We start from the raw sequence: 16,421 nt of genomic DNA on the forward strand, positions 1-16,421 counted from the left end.
TAAAAAAAATAATCTTATGAGACAAAAACATACTAAAAACTTTTTTTGTGAAGTGAACTGAACTTTTTTTGTGAAGTGAACTGAAACTTCTTTTGTGAAGTGAACTCTTGTTATGATCAAAACACTTGAAACACAAAATTAATTTTATTGTCATTGTAAGCTTTTACAAAAATTTTAAAACTGGGATATTTAAAAAGTAAGTACTCACGGTGGCAACCTTGCGCAGACGCTCGTGCGCATACCTGTCACTGACGTTCAAAGATCGATGGGTGTAAAAGTAAACGTTTTATCCTTGTTTGGTAGTCATGTTTGACATTTGGCTATTGTAATTAATGAAGTTAATGGGCATTCTTCTGTTCTTCTCTCTTTGAACTATATTGTTTTTTGTCCGATTCGATCTCAACTATGCTGACATAAGGTCAATGGTCCTTTTCCTTGAGTATACTATTATACATTAATTCATTGCCTAGGTAGACATTATCAAAGACATACATAATTGCATATGGTTCATGTTTTATAAGATAACATTTATAGGCAACACCTTTATTAACCCAAAAACGTCATCTTTCTCACGCATGCCCACGAAAACAAAGTAACCAACTTCAAAAACTCCTTACGATGTCCAACCACAATTATATGAACAATCGAGGCCATTCAATGTTTTTGCAGATTGCAAGCTAACGTTATCTCCATCAGCTTCTGTTTGATAGTGAACGTCACGCGAACCCATTGTTTTGAGTTTATTGTGCTAATATTTAGCAATGGCGTATGAAATGAGTGACACTTCAGTTCTTGTGCGCTGCGGAAACAATGAGCTTGATGCTGGTTACCAGATTATGAGAGTCAAGCGTAGGATGGTACTTTAGTTGGTTTGTAATTAATCCTGTTATTGACCTTGGTGTAGAATAGCAATTTTGAGAGGTTTTTCAGACTCATGACGATAGACAAAATATATATTTTAAACAAAAATGTTGTCTGCTTTGACCATAATAGCTCATCTCTAAATGACTCACCATTTCCCCATTACACTTGTTTACGTCGTCATTTCGTCAAAAGGCATTTAGAATTTCAAAACCGCTACCTCTTATAAGCTAGAAACACAATAATTGTACTCAATGTACTGTGAGAGTATTTTTTCATACATAATAATCCTAATGTCAGTTCGGTTACCAAATATCTTTGCGTAGGAATGAAATATGAATTGCAAAATGTATTTTATGGCTACTTAAAGTAATGTGGTGGGAGTCGCCACCTAAAATAAACATCTCTAATGGTTTGGATAAATCTGTTTGTTCGGAATGCCTCAGGGGTCCTACGAGGGTATTTTGTATGCTTAGAAATATGTATGTTGTATTAGTATTTGTTGATCAATTCGGTGTTTAAGGTTGTCTTGAGGTTATAGGAGAACGTGTTACTTAATATACAGTATTATTGCAAGACACTAACGTTAATGTTGATAGTAATAAAACCTATCCGGACATCAATTAAAATGCCGCAAACATTTTAGAAAGACGCGTTTTATAGTTATAGTATATGTTAAAGCATACCTACAGTTTAAGTATCAATACATACTGATTGATACTTAAACTGTAGGTCTACAGTCCCTTTACAGAGAAGTGATTGTCAAGGAAGTATATACTGCAAAATAAAACAACCTTACACCACTTTACCCCGTTCAAAAATATTAATAGCACCACTTCATATTACGCTGCTAAAACGGTTACCGCATAAAATCTGTCACTATGAGTGCACCGATCCACTCTCATTCACGAGAGCGAACCAGTTGCCTCACCTTGAACTTTATGAATATTCACTTCACAACGGTAATCGCAGCTGTGATTATAACGCTCTCTCTCCATAATTAAATATTATGAGACTGAATCAATTTGCATGCTCACAGATATACTATTGTTCTGATAGATTTGATTCTATTGATGGGCTATGGGCGAATATTTTGGTTTTAAGTCAGTGGCTTACTTTGAGCGAAGGCCGACAACTTTTTTTCACGAGTTTAGATTTTTCGTAGAAAATTGATGTCCTGTTTGATTTCATATTTTGGAATGTTAATTGCTAATAGTCTCAGTTTTTAGAATGAATAAAATTCAGTTTATGGAGGATAATAACAAAATTGATCAACGAATAATAGCAGAAACCAGTTAAAAGATCACTACTACTACAAAAAAAAAATAGAATCTATCAATAGTTATTCAATTTAATTGAAAAAACTCGTCTTTTTTCAGAAGTTAATCAAAATTCTGTTGCATTTTGAATGAATTTCAATTTAGACATTGGACGTCTCTGATTATTTAAGGTATCTGTCAGTCCAATCCCTTCACCATAAATATAAAGTCACTTTAAATCAATCTATCTAAAGTAGCATCAGACGACACGCATCCGATATAAAGCGACAGTGATCTACTGAACCAGTTCATCTACCTTGACCTTTCTCACAAACTCGTTGATAGGCAGCGACCACCGTGATGAGCGTAGCGAGTTTAAGAATTCTATTGGAAACAATCAATAACAATAGGTACTGGTAAACAAAATATTAAAATTAACATAAAACTTTATCTTAGATTTGTATAAATAAGGACAGCAAAAGAAATAATGTGACAATCGCCCTTCACTAAACTATGATGTTAGACATTAATCGACTTTGATAAAAAAAGATTCCGACAAATTGAGAACCTCCTTCTCTTTGGGAAGTCGGTCAAAATTATCTAACTTGAAAACTGAAATCAGTGTTTATTATTATAGAGTACAGTGGCGGATTTACAAACTTGCCGCTAGTAGGCCATTCAATTTTTGCCGCCCCTAATGATTGTGAACTTAATGATATTTCTGACAGTTACTTACTAGATTATTTTTGCAAGCCTCTATGTACCGAAGAGTTTAATGTTAACAAGTTTATATGACAGCGACTTTGAAGCGTAAAACCTCTGTAACTTTTAAACGGCTCAATCGTTTTTCATCAAACATGTCTAAGAACACCTGTAGTACAAAAAGCAAACTAAATTGAAATCGGTTCATTCGTTCGGGTGCTATGATTCAGTGGCGGCGTAGCATCGGGTGGCACCCGGGGCGGACTACCTATTGAGCACCCCAAAAAAACGACAAATGAAAAAACTTTTGTGTTCCAAAATCAATAATTTTGTACCAAAACGATAAAAAAAATACCGCCGTAAAGTGAAAAAGTCGCGAGCGAAGCGAGCGCGAATTTTTTTGGGTCACAAAAATACCTACCCAAACAAGAGTGGAAAAAAAGCACCGCAAAGAGTAGAAGCCGCGAGCGCAGCGAGCGCGAAATTTTTGATGTTTGGGACGCAATAATACCTAAAGAAATCAGAAATAATCACTGTCAAATGAAAGGCGCGAGCGCAGCGAGCGCGAAATTTTTTGAGTCTTGGAACACAAAAATACTCAAACAAGTTTGAAAAAAAACCAGTGTAAAGTGAAAAAGCTGAGAGCGCAGCGAGCGCGAAATTTTTCGAGTTTTGGGACACAAAAGTCCTCCACTCTCATAAACAGCTTAGAAATCGTCAGTGTATAGCGTCAGTTGTTTTTGTTACTTCGGTGCTTTAACTTTTTGTTAGATTGGTCTCAAAAAGCGCAGAACAAACCAGGAATGATGAAAAAATCGCAAGCGAAGCGAGCGGATTTTTTATTTAATTTTTTATTGAAACGCTATTAGAATATTTTAAAATTCATGATCACCTAAGTACCTAAGTATATATTACAGTTTATTAATTTGCGTTAATTAATCGTTTATTTATATATGGATTGTGTACTCATATATACTCAATTATAAAAAAACCTGTAAAAAAAATTGCTGAATTTGCCGCCCCTCTAAATCTGCCGCTCTAGGCACTGGCCTACTTGGCCTATTGGTAAATCCGCCACTGATAGAGTAACATTATATCCTTATTTACTTTGGAAAAATAAATCTTTTTGCAACAACATCGCAAAAAGACTCGAAAGAATAAACCGTAAAACGCTATCGCTGCGCTCATGAATGTGAACTCATCTTCACAGTTGAAAGCGAAAGTACAACTTGCACTTTCGTGAATGACTTTCCAGTTATGAGCATAATGCCTTTTTAGATAAACAGGTTTTTATTGTGTGCCCGCCTTCTGAATGTGGGCTACAAGTTTTATGGTGACCCATTGCAGTCGTACAGTAATAATAAGTGACTTTATGTAGGTATCTAATTATATTATATTTTTAGGTTTATTTCGTAGATGTCTAAGAATTAAGAATAATGCTACTGCTAAGACATTATAAGAGTAGATTATGTGTTGTTATTATGAAATTCAAGAGAACCGTGCCTTTAAATTGTTATTACTTTTTTTCAGTATAATAATAAAATTTCTATTCTACTTGTATAAAAAAGTGCCTTAAGTACACATTAATATCGTGATAAAAACTGACAATGAAATACGCTTTCTGCTACTAACTATAACAAAAACTAAAAAACGTGTCCGTCCAACAATAGTTGTCCCAAAAATGTCAGTAATCATGGACACCTATGCGTTAGGTCAAAGTTACACAATGTATTAAAATGCTGCTTTAAGCAAAAAGGATCTAAAATGACGCTTGAAATTGTATTGAAACTATGTATTAGGTTTCTCGGTCTTACGGACTTTTTTAAAATAAATGTAGGTAACGTGATTTATAAGCAAAAAATTTTAAGTAATTGACGCTTTTTTAACAAAGGCCTTTTTCAAAAACAAATTAAAATAGCAACAATTATGTAATTGTCGAATGATTAAACTTTGTACTAATCTAATACGACCGAACATAGTAAATGACGGATCAAGTAAAACGGACCGTGTTCAATTGTTAATAGTCTCTTTATAGCCGTAGATACATTTTTGAGTAAGAAATCATTTTATTTCGAGTTACCTATTAGATTTAATTAAAATAAACTGGTCTATGGAATCCACCACTAGTCAACAATATGAAATTAAAAACACGTAAATGCAAAGCAAAATCTATCATTGCAAGAGTAACGACAAAACAAATTATTCAAAAATCTGTGTAATAAAATATTAATAAAAATCAATAAATTGATGATAAATCACATATACCTACTTAGCCATCCTCATGCATCTAGTTTAATTTTAATTTAAATAATGCATTCATGCGTACACGTAAACCAGCTACCGTTTGTAAAATATATTTAATTAAAAGCAGTTCAATAAAACCTGTGCTAAAATCATTCAATTAATAATTTCCAATATGGCGATTTGACAGACGCAATAAATAAATTACAGCAAGGTGATCTAGCTGTTTAAAATTATAATACTGGAGCGAAAATAGTCGTCTATCAAAAATATTACCAGTTACCGGTCCTCCAACGTATAAGGAAGTAAACTAGAATAAAATTGTAAACTAAAATATGCAGGTCCGCACATAATACTTTTTTCTTGTTTTTGAAATTACATCCGTGTGTAAAAACGCATTTTAATATCGGTATCAAATTATTTTCGAACCAATATTATGAAGAACAAAACCTATGAGATAAAAATCGATTTATTACTAAAATAAATATGATTAGTTATGGATTATTACTTATATGAACTTTTATAGAAGATATTCGTTTCCATGCCAATCGGAACAATAATACAACAGGCCGTACTAAACGGACGTACCTAAGTGGATACAAGAAAGGAAAAGTAACGCCTGCCCTACAAGTTTACTCGTATTTTGATTTTTTTGGAGCTTAGTCTAATTCAAAACTACAGGTAACTCACATTATGACGATAGCACTTTTTAGAATACACATTCCCGTCATCTACATACATATACATAAATAGAGTGATCCTCTTCAACCCAAACAGGGCCCACTAGGGCCAAAGCCTGCCGGTAACATGATGGGCTTTAGTCAGTAAGACTTTGACAATCCCTCACAGTGCGAGCCGTATTTTTTTTTGACCTATGTCGTAAGTGGTCCTCTTCAAACACAGTTCACATTCTGACATCCGCGAAGCAATCGTGACAATACATTTAACCAGGCTTGGAATGAGGAAGACTGCAGTCCTTGACCCGACCATTGTTACCACCGTGACTGACAAACTGTTTGATCTCATCTCGTGTAAGTATTTTACAAAGCACTCAATTTGTTCTTCATTGGTTTGACGGTTACATATCACGATCATATCTAGTTAAATGATGATTAATATTCCGAGATGGGTATGTAAAAAAATACAATATCAACATCAGCATTCTTTGGTAACAATGATCTGAGGAAAGTTAAATTGGATGAAGACTTTTTTTATTTATAAAAGCTACTGCTAAATAAATTGGAATCCATGTAGTGTCACCAATATCTTGCCTATTACTCTATTCATATCTTCTATGAATCATGCTCACGTTTGTCTTATTTTAAGAGCTCTTTCTACTTATAAATCAAAAGTTTTGATCAGAACATGAGCCTATAAATCAATAAAAAATTTTAGCTTATCATGGGCCACGTAGTTCTTAGTTCATTAACACTTAAGGGCCAAGGTGTAGAGATGCTCATTTATCAAAGTTTTTACGTTAATATAATTATCCTATGTACACATAATTGTTTAACCTTCAGTCACTGATAAACGTGTTAACGTTATTATACAGTTCTTTTGTACTTACAATGTATGTTATAATGAGGAGTTTATATGCAAGAATGTTGAAAAAAACTTTTGAAGGCAATTCTGATATCTCTTAATACAAATATAGAAGTTTTTTTTCCTAGTTACGATTTAATCGTCAATTTGAATAATTATGCCGATTTTTCCGCATATCTGTTTTGCAGAAGTAATACTGGGTAGGTCCAAAGATACTGCCCTGCGGAAGACCATGGTAAATAAACTGTTTTTTGACATAATTGCTTTTATAAATATTCTGACTGATGAACTTGGGTGTAATCAGTTCTAAAGCTTTTAAATGTAATTGATATTGCTAGTTCTAAAACAACATTCTCATAAAATATAATATTTATGACAGTGTCAAAAGCTTATACTAGCTCAATGTATGCTAAATCAAAAGTTTAACAATAAACACGTCTTCGCAAAATATGAACAAAAGAATTATACATTTTGTAATAACCGACATAACAATTATATGTAAGGATATAATTTATGCAATTTATGATTACGAAACTTTAATAACATATCAATCAAAACAGAAAAATCGTGAGGCTACCTAAAAATTGGGTATTTATTTATTATTTGTTTTAAACTTAAATGGGCAGAAACCATAACCTAAAAACATTATAACAAAAGCCATAATTATTGATGAATGAAGGAAATTGTTCAATCGTGTCTGCTTTGCGTGAGTAAATGTAATTATATCAATAGTTAAATTAACGCATTGTTTAGCTCTCAACTATACAATCAGGAGTTATTACAATGTTCATAATAGATATAAATGCATTTGTTCTTCCATTATTTTTATTAGTTAATTCTTCCATTGCTCTTATTCTTCTTGTGTTTCTTATTTGAGTGTCCAGCTTTTTTAGGGTTACCTTGCAAAGAACACAGTAAGGATGCTTTTTTACCCTTTAGTAGTTGCTCCTACTTAAAAATAGCAAATAAAAGTCCTCCACTCAAAGTTAACCTTGTACTTAAAATATTGGCAGATTTAAATGTACTAAAACATGATTTAAACCTGTATTAAATCAAACGGGTTCAAACACTGGAAGGCCAAAGGACCTGCATCAATAAGCCACTGCAAAGGTAACCTCTAAATTATTGGCTATTGTAGCTGAAGCCGATGCATATAGAAGATTCATTAGGGCTTTGTGTTGCGTGGTATTGACATGACAAGGAGCTTGACTTGTTAAGGCCGAATTGTTATATAACTGATTCACATATATGGCTGCTGCATAAACATCGCAAGGAATTGACTGATCAAAACGTTATTGTGTATAACAAGTGTACTGATCAATGCTATTTCTTTTACCGTGTTACCTAAGATGGCTTCCATGGATGGGTGGATAAATCTGTGACGTGGTAATTAAGCAAATCTAGTCTCAAGTTCCATACCGATGACTCAACTACTATCCATCTTAATTTGCATTACGTCAACGACAAGACAAAACATACAATAATGATCGCGGCAGACATAAACTAAGATCTTGACACATTAGCCTAGCATACTGACCTGACAGCCTAGATCAAAACATTGGCATTACAATAGTCGACATTAGCCGTCGAAACATTATCTGAAGAGTAATAATTACTGCGAATTATAACATGAACAAAAACGTTTATACGACGCAATCACGCAGACGATAGCGATTAGGCTTGTTTCACAATCAAAGATGCAAGGCTTTGCGAAATAATTAGTGTCTTTAATATCTTACATGACTTGTGTTACCTTACGTTTCTTTTCATGTAAGGTGTTAGACTTCGAACGAGGTTGATTGATGAATTGATTGCGTGATGAGCCTGGTTAAGATTAGTCCTTGGAAAAATATTTGTTTAGAATTTTTGCAAAAAATATGTTTCATGCCTCAGATGCTATTCCTTAATGTGTCTGCACTTATATTCAATTTCGTGTATACAACTGCTTTCAGGAACATCATTATCCTATGGTATTTTTTCGTGTTTTCGAAAACTATTTGAGTCTTTGTGAGAAAAATACAATTCATCATGTTTAATATCAATATTAAGAATTCCATGTTTACGTTACAGATAATTGTTATCATAATAGTTCTTCTTGGAACTTGTTATTGTTTTGTTTTTGCGATAAATTGGTTTTTATAAAACGTTGGGTACAAAGAACTTGTTCGATCAATTACCGTTGAAGATTGCAAATTACAATTTTGGCGCCGTAAGGCGATGCCTCATTGATAGCTTCATGAGAATTCGGTGACACCAAAGTTTGCATAACAGTAAATATTCAAATTTTATGTCTTCATCATCAACCCAAACAATGCTCTAATCAGGCTTTCTACCCTAAGAAGTTAACTGTTCACCTATACCAGTTCAGTACCTAAGTAATACATTTTCCTTGAGCTCATTTGCTTACAGACCTATCTGCTTTAGGGATGGATGATTCATGCAACTTACAAGATCATGAAATGCGGAAGATGCATAACACATCCATCAAAGGAATGTGGATTAATATGTTAAGCTTAACAAAAAACGCTTAACTTCATCAATAAGACCTCGTCTTATTTTTTGCTTAAATTATTTTTTTGTACCTTTGCCGACAAATTGCCAAAAAACACGTACATCATTTCCCTTAGATATTGTTCTATTGATTTCCGTATGTAGATTCTGTTTGCATTCATATGTTGTGTTTGTGTGACCATGAGTCATCTCCAAAACATTTTAGTTACGGTTGAACTTCACGTAATATGTTACTTCATTGTTATGTCAGTTTGTACAATTATGTCTATCAAGTAACGTATGATCGCGCGTTTAACTAAAGGTTCTGCGAAGTTACCATAATTTAGTGGTGGAACACTCAAATCACGTTTGGCACAGTTATTGAGAGTCCTATGTTTTGTTAGTACTAGATCAACCTTACCTACTTACTTAGAATTTATTACCTACATGAGCAGTTTATACATACTGATTACTTATCATTATTCTTGTATAGAAGATTCGTTTCTAATTCATAAACAGACATTAAATAGGTCATTGAATTGGGAAACGGAGGAGTCATTTTCTATGCCTAATTAGTTATCAAAAGTATTATTTTTGCATTAAATAGTATTATTGTAGAAATTAAGACATTCTGTGAAAGGAAGAAATTGAAACAAATGGAATAAGTTAGCAAGGACGAAAATTCTAATTACAATTTATGTTTAAATGAGGAAAACCTTAGCATAAGTCTTAGTTTATAAATCTCTTTGTGGTATCTTTTTTATCAAAAAACCTAATACATTTATTATAATTAAGTCAAAGGCCGTGGTCTAGCTTCAATAAAAGGTAGCACAAAGGATCTAACTGCGCCATACAAACTTCCTGATGAATTTGTTTGTCGGAAGCAAACGTTTGTGCATATGTATGTATTGTGTACGAATATAACTAAATTGAAATATAATTGTCGCTTCCTAAGTTTTTATACAACGTGTTAATTATATTAAGAGTCGAGATGCTTTGTTAAGCTTTGTTGATTACATTCAAATTGATCATACAATGGATGGAGGTGAGGACCTATTTTTATTGGGCTTTGTGGCTCATCGTTTGGTTCAATTAGAGTGTGTACGATATTTTTGTAATTGTGTTTAAGTTAGATTTGTATCTAACGTAATTTTTTTTTGTCTTATAAAGTCTTGATTAGAATTATAATCCTCTGAGGTCGAAGTTCACCACAAACATAACCGTCCGTTTCTCTTACAACAACTTTTTAACTTTAATATAAAAAAGTTATAATTGTTTTAAGATAACTATAACGTTTATGTTGTCGCTGAACTTGGGTCTTAACCTTTTTGACCTTTAACCAAAATCCAGTTTTCTTCCTTTCTGTCTTAAGCCTTGTCTAATCTACTCACGGGTCCTCGGCTTATAAGCAAAAGCTATATTACTCATACCATGTTTAGTACAATACGGATATAACTATTTACTTATAGTGACCACTCGCTAAGTGGACTCAAATGATGTGGGCAGATAACTTGGTGATAATTGCTATTCTCACAAGCATTGTCGTGTCTGTCTGTATTTGGAGTATCTGTTTGATATGGACATTTGAGAAGCCAAATTCTTGCTGATTAACAAGTCTAAACTAGAGAAGTTTATTGACAGTCACATGATTTGGCTTTTGGTATTTGGATTACTTCATATATTGGATTGCCTTTTTAAAACCGTAAGGGCGTAGGCGTTCCTATCGATCCTCATTCATGACAGCCGTTTATCACGCAGCTTTTCTATTACCGATGCCGTTTGCGAACTTTTTATTAGATATTCATAGGTATAGTCTATCCGCATTCGAGCTAAAGGTTCAAAATTATGGGTCATGGGTTTACAGAATCCTGTCACGATTCATCTCTTAATTAATGCATTGATTTATCAGTCATAATAATCGTCATCATCCTCCTGCCTTCATCCTAATTTTTTACTCCTCTATCTGCCGTCATCTCACAAGTAACATTTTTTCTAGCTACTTCGACGCATTTGCTATCAGTCTCACACTTAATTTCTTCTTTCCAGGTGTACCACATGTGTGACGGGCTGGGTCGTCAGTTCAGCTACAAGTGCCCCAACATGACGCTGTTCCAACAACGCATGCTCATCTGCGACCACTGGTACATGGTCAACTGCTCCATGTCCGAACGGGATTATACTGCTAACCTGCTTATTGGTGAGTTTTGATTTATCTACTTCTTTTTATTTTAAGGGATGGTTTCAGAACAAACAACATGACGACACTGCCGGATCTTATTGGCTTCAAAACTCATAATATTAACTGAGCAATAATTATGTGATTAGGTGACACAAAACTGTTAATGACACTTCACAGTGTCTTTTTGCAAGCCATTGGTATCTATACAAAAATCTAACTAGCATTTGATGATTTTTGCCATCGCTAAAAAAAGACCTATCGGGAAAGTACTAAAAGGTAGGTACCGCATCTACTACACACTGTTATAATTTGTAGTCAATTTATATCAACCTGCGAAATCCCTTAAAAAGCTGAACTGCATAGAAGTCAACAAACTGATGACCCTCTAGATTCAAGGGCGCCATAAAACAATATGCATAAAACATAGAAAAACAATTATAGAATTGTAATTATTTTATGATTCTGGTACTTGTGAAATAGTAACATAATAGCATAACATAAAATGCATCTTACGCCAGCATTAAATACGACTGCCATAAAATTCCATACGAAGCACATCCATAGGTTTACAACCCAATAAAATTGTTGAATAACTTAGTGTCGCTATTATTATTCAAACACAAACCATTTATTGGCCAGCACTATAACGTGTTTCTAAATTAGATGACCAGATATAACATAATAGGCACTTTACATCACGTAGTATGGGCCAAGGAGATGATAATCTGAATTACGCGAACCTTGATCTGAGAAGAAGCTGTGGGCTTCGAACATGACCAAATAAAGACCTTAAGCTTTTTATTCCGATCGTGTAGCTTGGCTAGGCTTTGGCCTTATTTAGAGCTATTGTTGTTATCAAATAGTTAACAACATCAGTAGTAAGACCGTCAATCATAACTATCTCAAACAGATCTATATTTAAATCAAAATCATGCAGGATCAAAACCTTCGCGGTTGTCCGTGAATGACAGATGTTCTAAATTCCAATGCTGTAGTGAATTTGAATGGTATTCAAGTATCGGTTGTTCGCACTGGTTTTAATATAGCTTGCGGTTGAAGGCCCTTTTGATATTGAGCTACGTAGTTACATAGTTCGTCGTCTATGGAATTCGTTGGAGACCGAAATTATGTAAGAGGTACCAGTAGATCATCAGGCTCAATATATTCCTAATCTTAGTTTATAACATCAATAGTTAGTATAGACAGACAGATTGAAAAAGAGGATTTTTCAATCTGTCTGTCTGTCCGTTTTTGCGGTAAAGCTAATGACTCGATTCAAATGAAATTTGAGGACACATGCTGGTCTTTATCTAGACGTTGGAAATAGTTCCAATAGAACCACGGGGAGAAGCTAGTTCAAAATGCATGTAAGTACATAGAACTAGCAATCCTAGATTTCACACTACGGTTAGTGCTGACGAAGTTAAGTAGATAATGGATGTGCATTATTTTATGTAAGTACTCCTACTTACATAAAATAATGCACATGATGTTATTTAGTAAAGTACTGTTAAGTAACTTATATTTATTCCTACATTAGTGTTCTTGGGTGGCAATGGTAAGCAGATTATAATAATTAAATAATGTTATTTCAAAAGGTAATTTTCTTGAAGGTTCTGATGTCTATAATTACATATTTTTTAACTCAATTCATTACGTTTTATGAACTCGAAGCATGATTGATAGAAAATTAATTACTTCAAAGCTTCTTAACTAAAGTGCTAGTAAATTGAAGATTTTTTTTTGCATTTAGATAGAATATTTTTTACCGAGGTTGTGGTGGTAATTAATTACTATAGACTTATAATTAGATCTTGCTGTACTTCTGATTTAGGGGTCAACGTGTTTTAGAAAATCGTTTTTATGATAATAGGTAGGTCCAATATAATTTATTTGTATAAAATTGATTACATAGTGCTCAAGTTCATCGCCATTTAAAATTATGGAATCAATCGGCAAAATCGTGATACGTCACGCCTCAGGCCATAGAAATTAAAATGCGAAATAATATATGTATACTTAGTGTTCGCAAAAACAAAATACATTTTTGCAACGGACGTCACTGATTTTCACTATGCCAAAGTCTAAACCTATGTTTATGACTGCCAAGGTTACTGCATCATTGAAAGTGAAAGTTCAATGTTTTTATTTCCAATGGAAATTAAGTCCCAAGGGGTTCCTGGGGGGCTCAAGAATTACACTGAGGGATTATGGGGTGATGTTGTGACTGAAAATCGGTCAAAAGGAAGGAATGCATTTGATTCGAAGCATAAATGTGTGGATGCTCTCGTTAAATTAAAGCAGTAAGTACAATAGAGACTCATTAAATGGCTCAAACGAGCACGATATTATTACCAGGTATATTCGTGAGTCAGTATCGGACTGTCAGTCCAGAAAGTCTGAGGAAGCAGAACACCTCGTTAATGTTACATTAATGAATGTAATCAGTGAACAACCTTGTCTTAAGTTAGTGATGTAGGTATGAATATGCTACATTCATTGAAGCTGAATAGAATAATTTATTCTATACCTACCACTTTTATAAAGCTGAAGAGTTGGTTCCAACGCTCTAATCTCATTAACTACTTAACAAATTTTTCAAATGATTTCCGTGTTAGATAGCAAATGTATCGAGGAAGTCTGGATGCTGCTTTTAACCGGGTGCTTAGAGTTGTTCCAACAGGATGCGAGTGAAACCACTGACGGGACCTTGTTTTTATTAAATTTCGAGGTATACTTTGGTAGAATTTGTTAGAATTACGTGATACGATTAGGAATTTAGATTTATTTTTGATTCTGTTGAACAAATTCAATTTAAATTCAATCAGTCGTTGGGAACTGAATGATTTACAAATGAGTAAATTAGGGTTTACCCGTATTTGAACGGAGCATAAAGTAGGTAATTTAGGATATACCTATCTAAAATGTAATGCTAAGATTTTCTATAATGTTATTTAGTTTAATCTCAGAAGAGAATAGCTAGCCTTTAATAGGTATAAAGACGTTAACATCTATTAGGTAGATACGTCAAAAATAAACAAGTTCACCATGCCTAAAGTCTAGGATTTTTTTTTTACGTTAGACCATAAAAGTTTTAAAGCAACTTACAAAATAATATGTACCTACATAAGTAACATCACTAGATCCACCTACATAGCCTTGCTGCATCAATCTTTTCGTAGAGGCAGAGACATAATGTAGGTACCTGTTCGCTCTAATTGCTTATTGCTGATACTTAATGAACATCTAATGTGTGAAATGATGGATGGGTGACTATTTAGATAAGTTCCGGTGTTTAAAAAGCTTATAATATAACTGACTGTTATTTTTAATATTTTCTCAGCCTTCGTTAAAGAAACTAGTCACTTACTTGCTGATCTCTGCTTACCAATTTTATTGTTTGTACCAAGAAGAAGTAGGTAATGTATACTTGCGTGTCTGTAAAATATTCTTAAATAGTTAGTTTCTACCAGCAGTATTCTCCTTCGAGAAATGAGTTATCAAACACTGAATATGACCAATCAGACCAGTAGTAACGTACAAATAAGTAGTAACATATAAGTAAGTTAGTTTTCAGCATTACCTAAAATAGTACAGATGGGAAAATTCCACATAATATAGGTATCAGCAAGAAAAATAACAAATTGATATCCTTAACCCAACTGAAAACCGCAACCAAACATTAAATAAACAGGTTTTAAGGTTGGTTGCGGTCACCAGTAGCAACCACAAAACAATGGGTATTTAGCGCACTCATTATATCGTTACTTATAACCGTTATTGTTTCTTATATCATTATAATCTACTGAGCATTATAAAAACTGTGGCTTGTTCCATTGTCTTGTAGTTAACGTTGCTAGGTTATTAGGTATCCTAGAGTCTAGGACCCAGACTGATGTAATCAGAATTTATGGCATAAGCTGTCCTTGCATTTATGAAGATTTTTATGTTTTAAAGCCCCAAAATGCTTAAGCCAATTTTCAACAGATATAGAAACAAGTGGTTGCAATTTTGTAACTAGGGTGACCACGCTTCTTTTTGGATTAACCTTGTTCTATCCTATCTCGAAGTAGATAGGTACCAAGACTAAAAAAATAATGTAATCTAAAGTTGAATGCACAGCTAGGATTAATTGAATTCATTTAAACCAGTTTTACTATTAGTACATATGTCTCATACTCGTCGAAACTAAGCTTTAAAATACAAATAAAATAAAAAGAATATAATTTTATTAATCTCACAGTTTATTTACTTGTCTTTGTTTAATTTTCCAGGTCAACGCGACAAGCCGTTCGTATCTGACGATGAGATGCGTCTGCGCACGCCGCGTCCCGACATTCTGTCCGCGCCGCCGTACAACCCCTACTATGACGTGCTGAGGGAGGCTGAATCACAGGTATTATACGCATTCATTTTTTGAGTAGATACGTTAATTTAGGCACATACAAGGTTAGGTTTTTCTTAATCATAATCATAATCATCGTTTATTCTTGTTTATTCTAGTGAAATAAAGTCGAGTAGTTTTCATCTTTATTGCTCTCGACTACTCTCGAGTATTATCTATATCTATATACATATAATAAATCTGTAAAAAAACTGTGTCTGTACATTGAATATATTAAAAAAATAATAATTGGGTGGGGTTTAGAATCAGTAGTGGAGCACAAATCCAAAAAAAAATTCTGTCTGTTTGTCTGTATGTCTGTATGTCTGTATGTCTGTTTGTTTGTACACGCTAATCTTCGGAACTACTGGACGGATTTCAATGATTTTTTCTTTGTTGTATCAGTATTAAGCCTGGTCAACATATAGGCTATAATTTATCTTCGAAACTTGAAGACCTGGTGCAGAACTCCAACAGACCAATAAAACTATAAGAGATACAAATATGGTGCCATGGCAAAAATTGTTTCATTTGATGAGCATTTTCAGCTGAGATAATAAATTTGAAGATCTGGAACACCTGATGTGGAACCCCAAGAGCCCAGCTTCTCTGTACCATATACAGGTATGACGTTTTAGCAAAAGTTGTTCAATTTGATAAGCACTTTCTATTGACTTATACAAATTGAAGATCTAAAACACCTGATGTGGAACTCCAGGGGCCCAGCTAGACTGTAGCATATAGAGGTATGACGTTTTAGCAA

General features: G+C 33.7%; 1 protein-coding gene across 1 annotated transcript in view; it reads left to right on the plus strand.

The window, feature by feature from the left end:
* Nucleotides 1-16,421, plus strand: part of LOC110377877 (uncharacterized) — a 75,381-nt gene that overhangs the window by 53,381 nt on the left and 5,579 nt on the right. The window contains exons 3-4 of the mRNA XM_049847605.2: nucleotides 11,142-11,292; nucleotides 15,549-15,670. Coding sequence (XP_049703562.2) covers nucleotides 11,142-11,292; nucleotides 15,549-15,670 — 273 coding nt within the window. The remainder of the gene's footprint in view (nucleotides 1-11,141; nucleotides 11,293-15,548; nucleotides 15,671-16,421) is intronic.

Source organism: Helicoverpa armigera, chromosome 7 (assembly GCF_030705265.1).
Source record: "Helicoverpa armigera isolate CAAS_96S chromosome 7, ASM3070526v1, whole genome shotgun sequence".
Taxonomy (NCBI): domain Eukaryota; kingdom Metazoa; phylum Arthropoda; class Insecta; order Lepidoptera; family Noctuidae; genus Helicoverpa; species Helicoverpa armigera.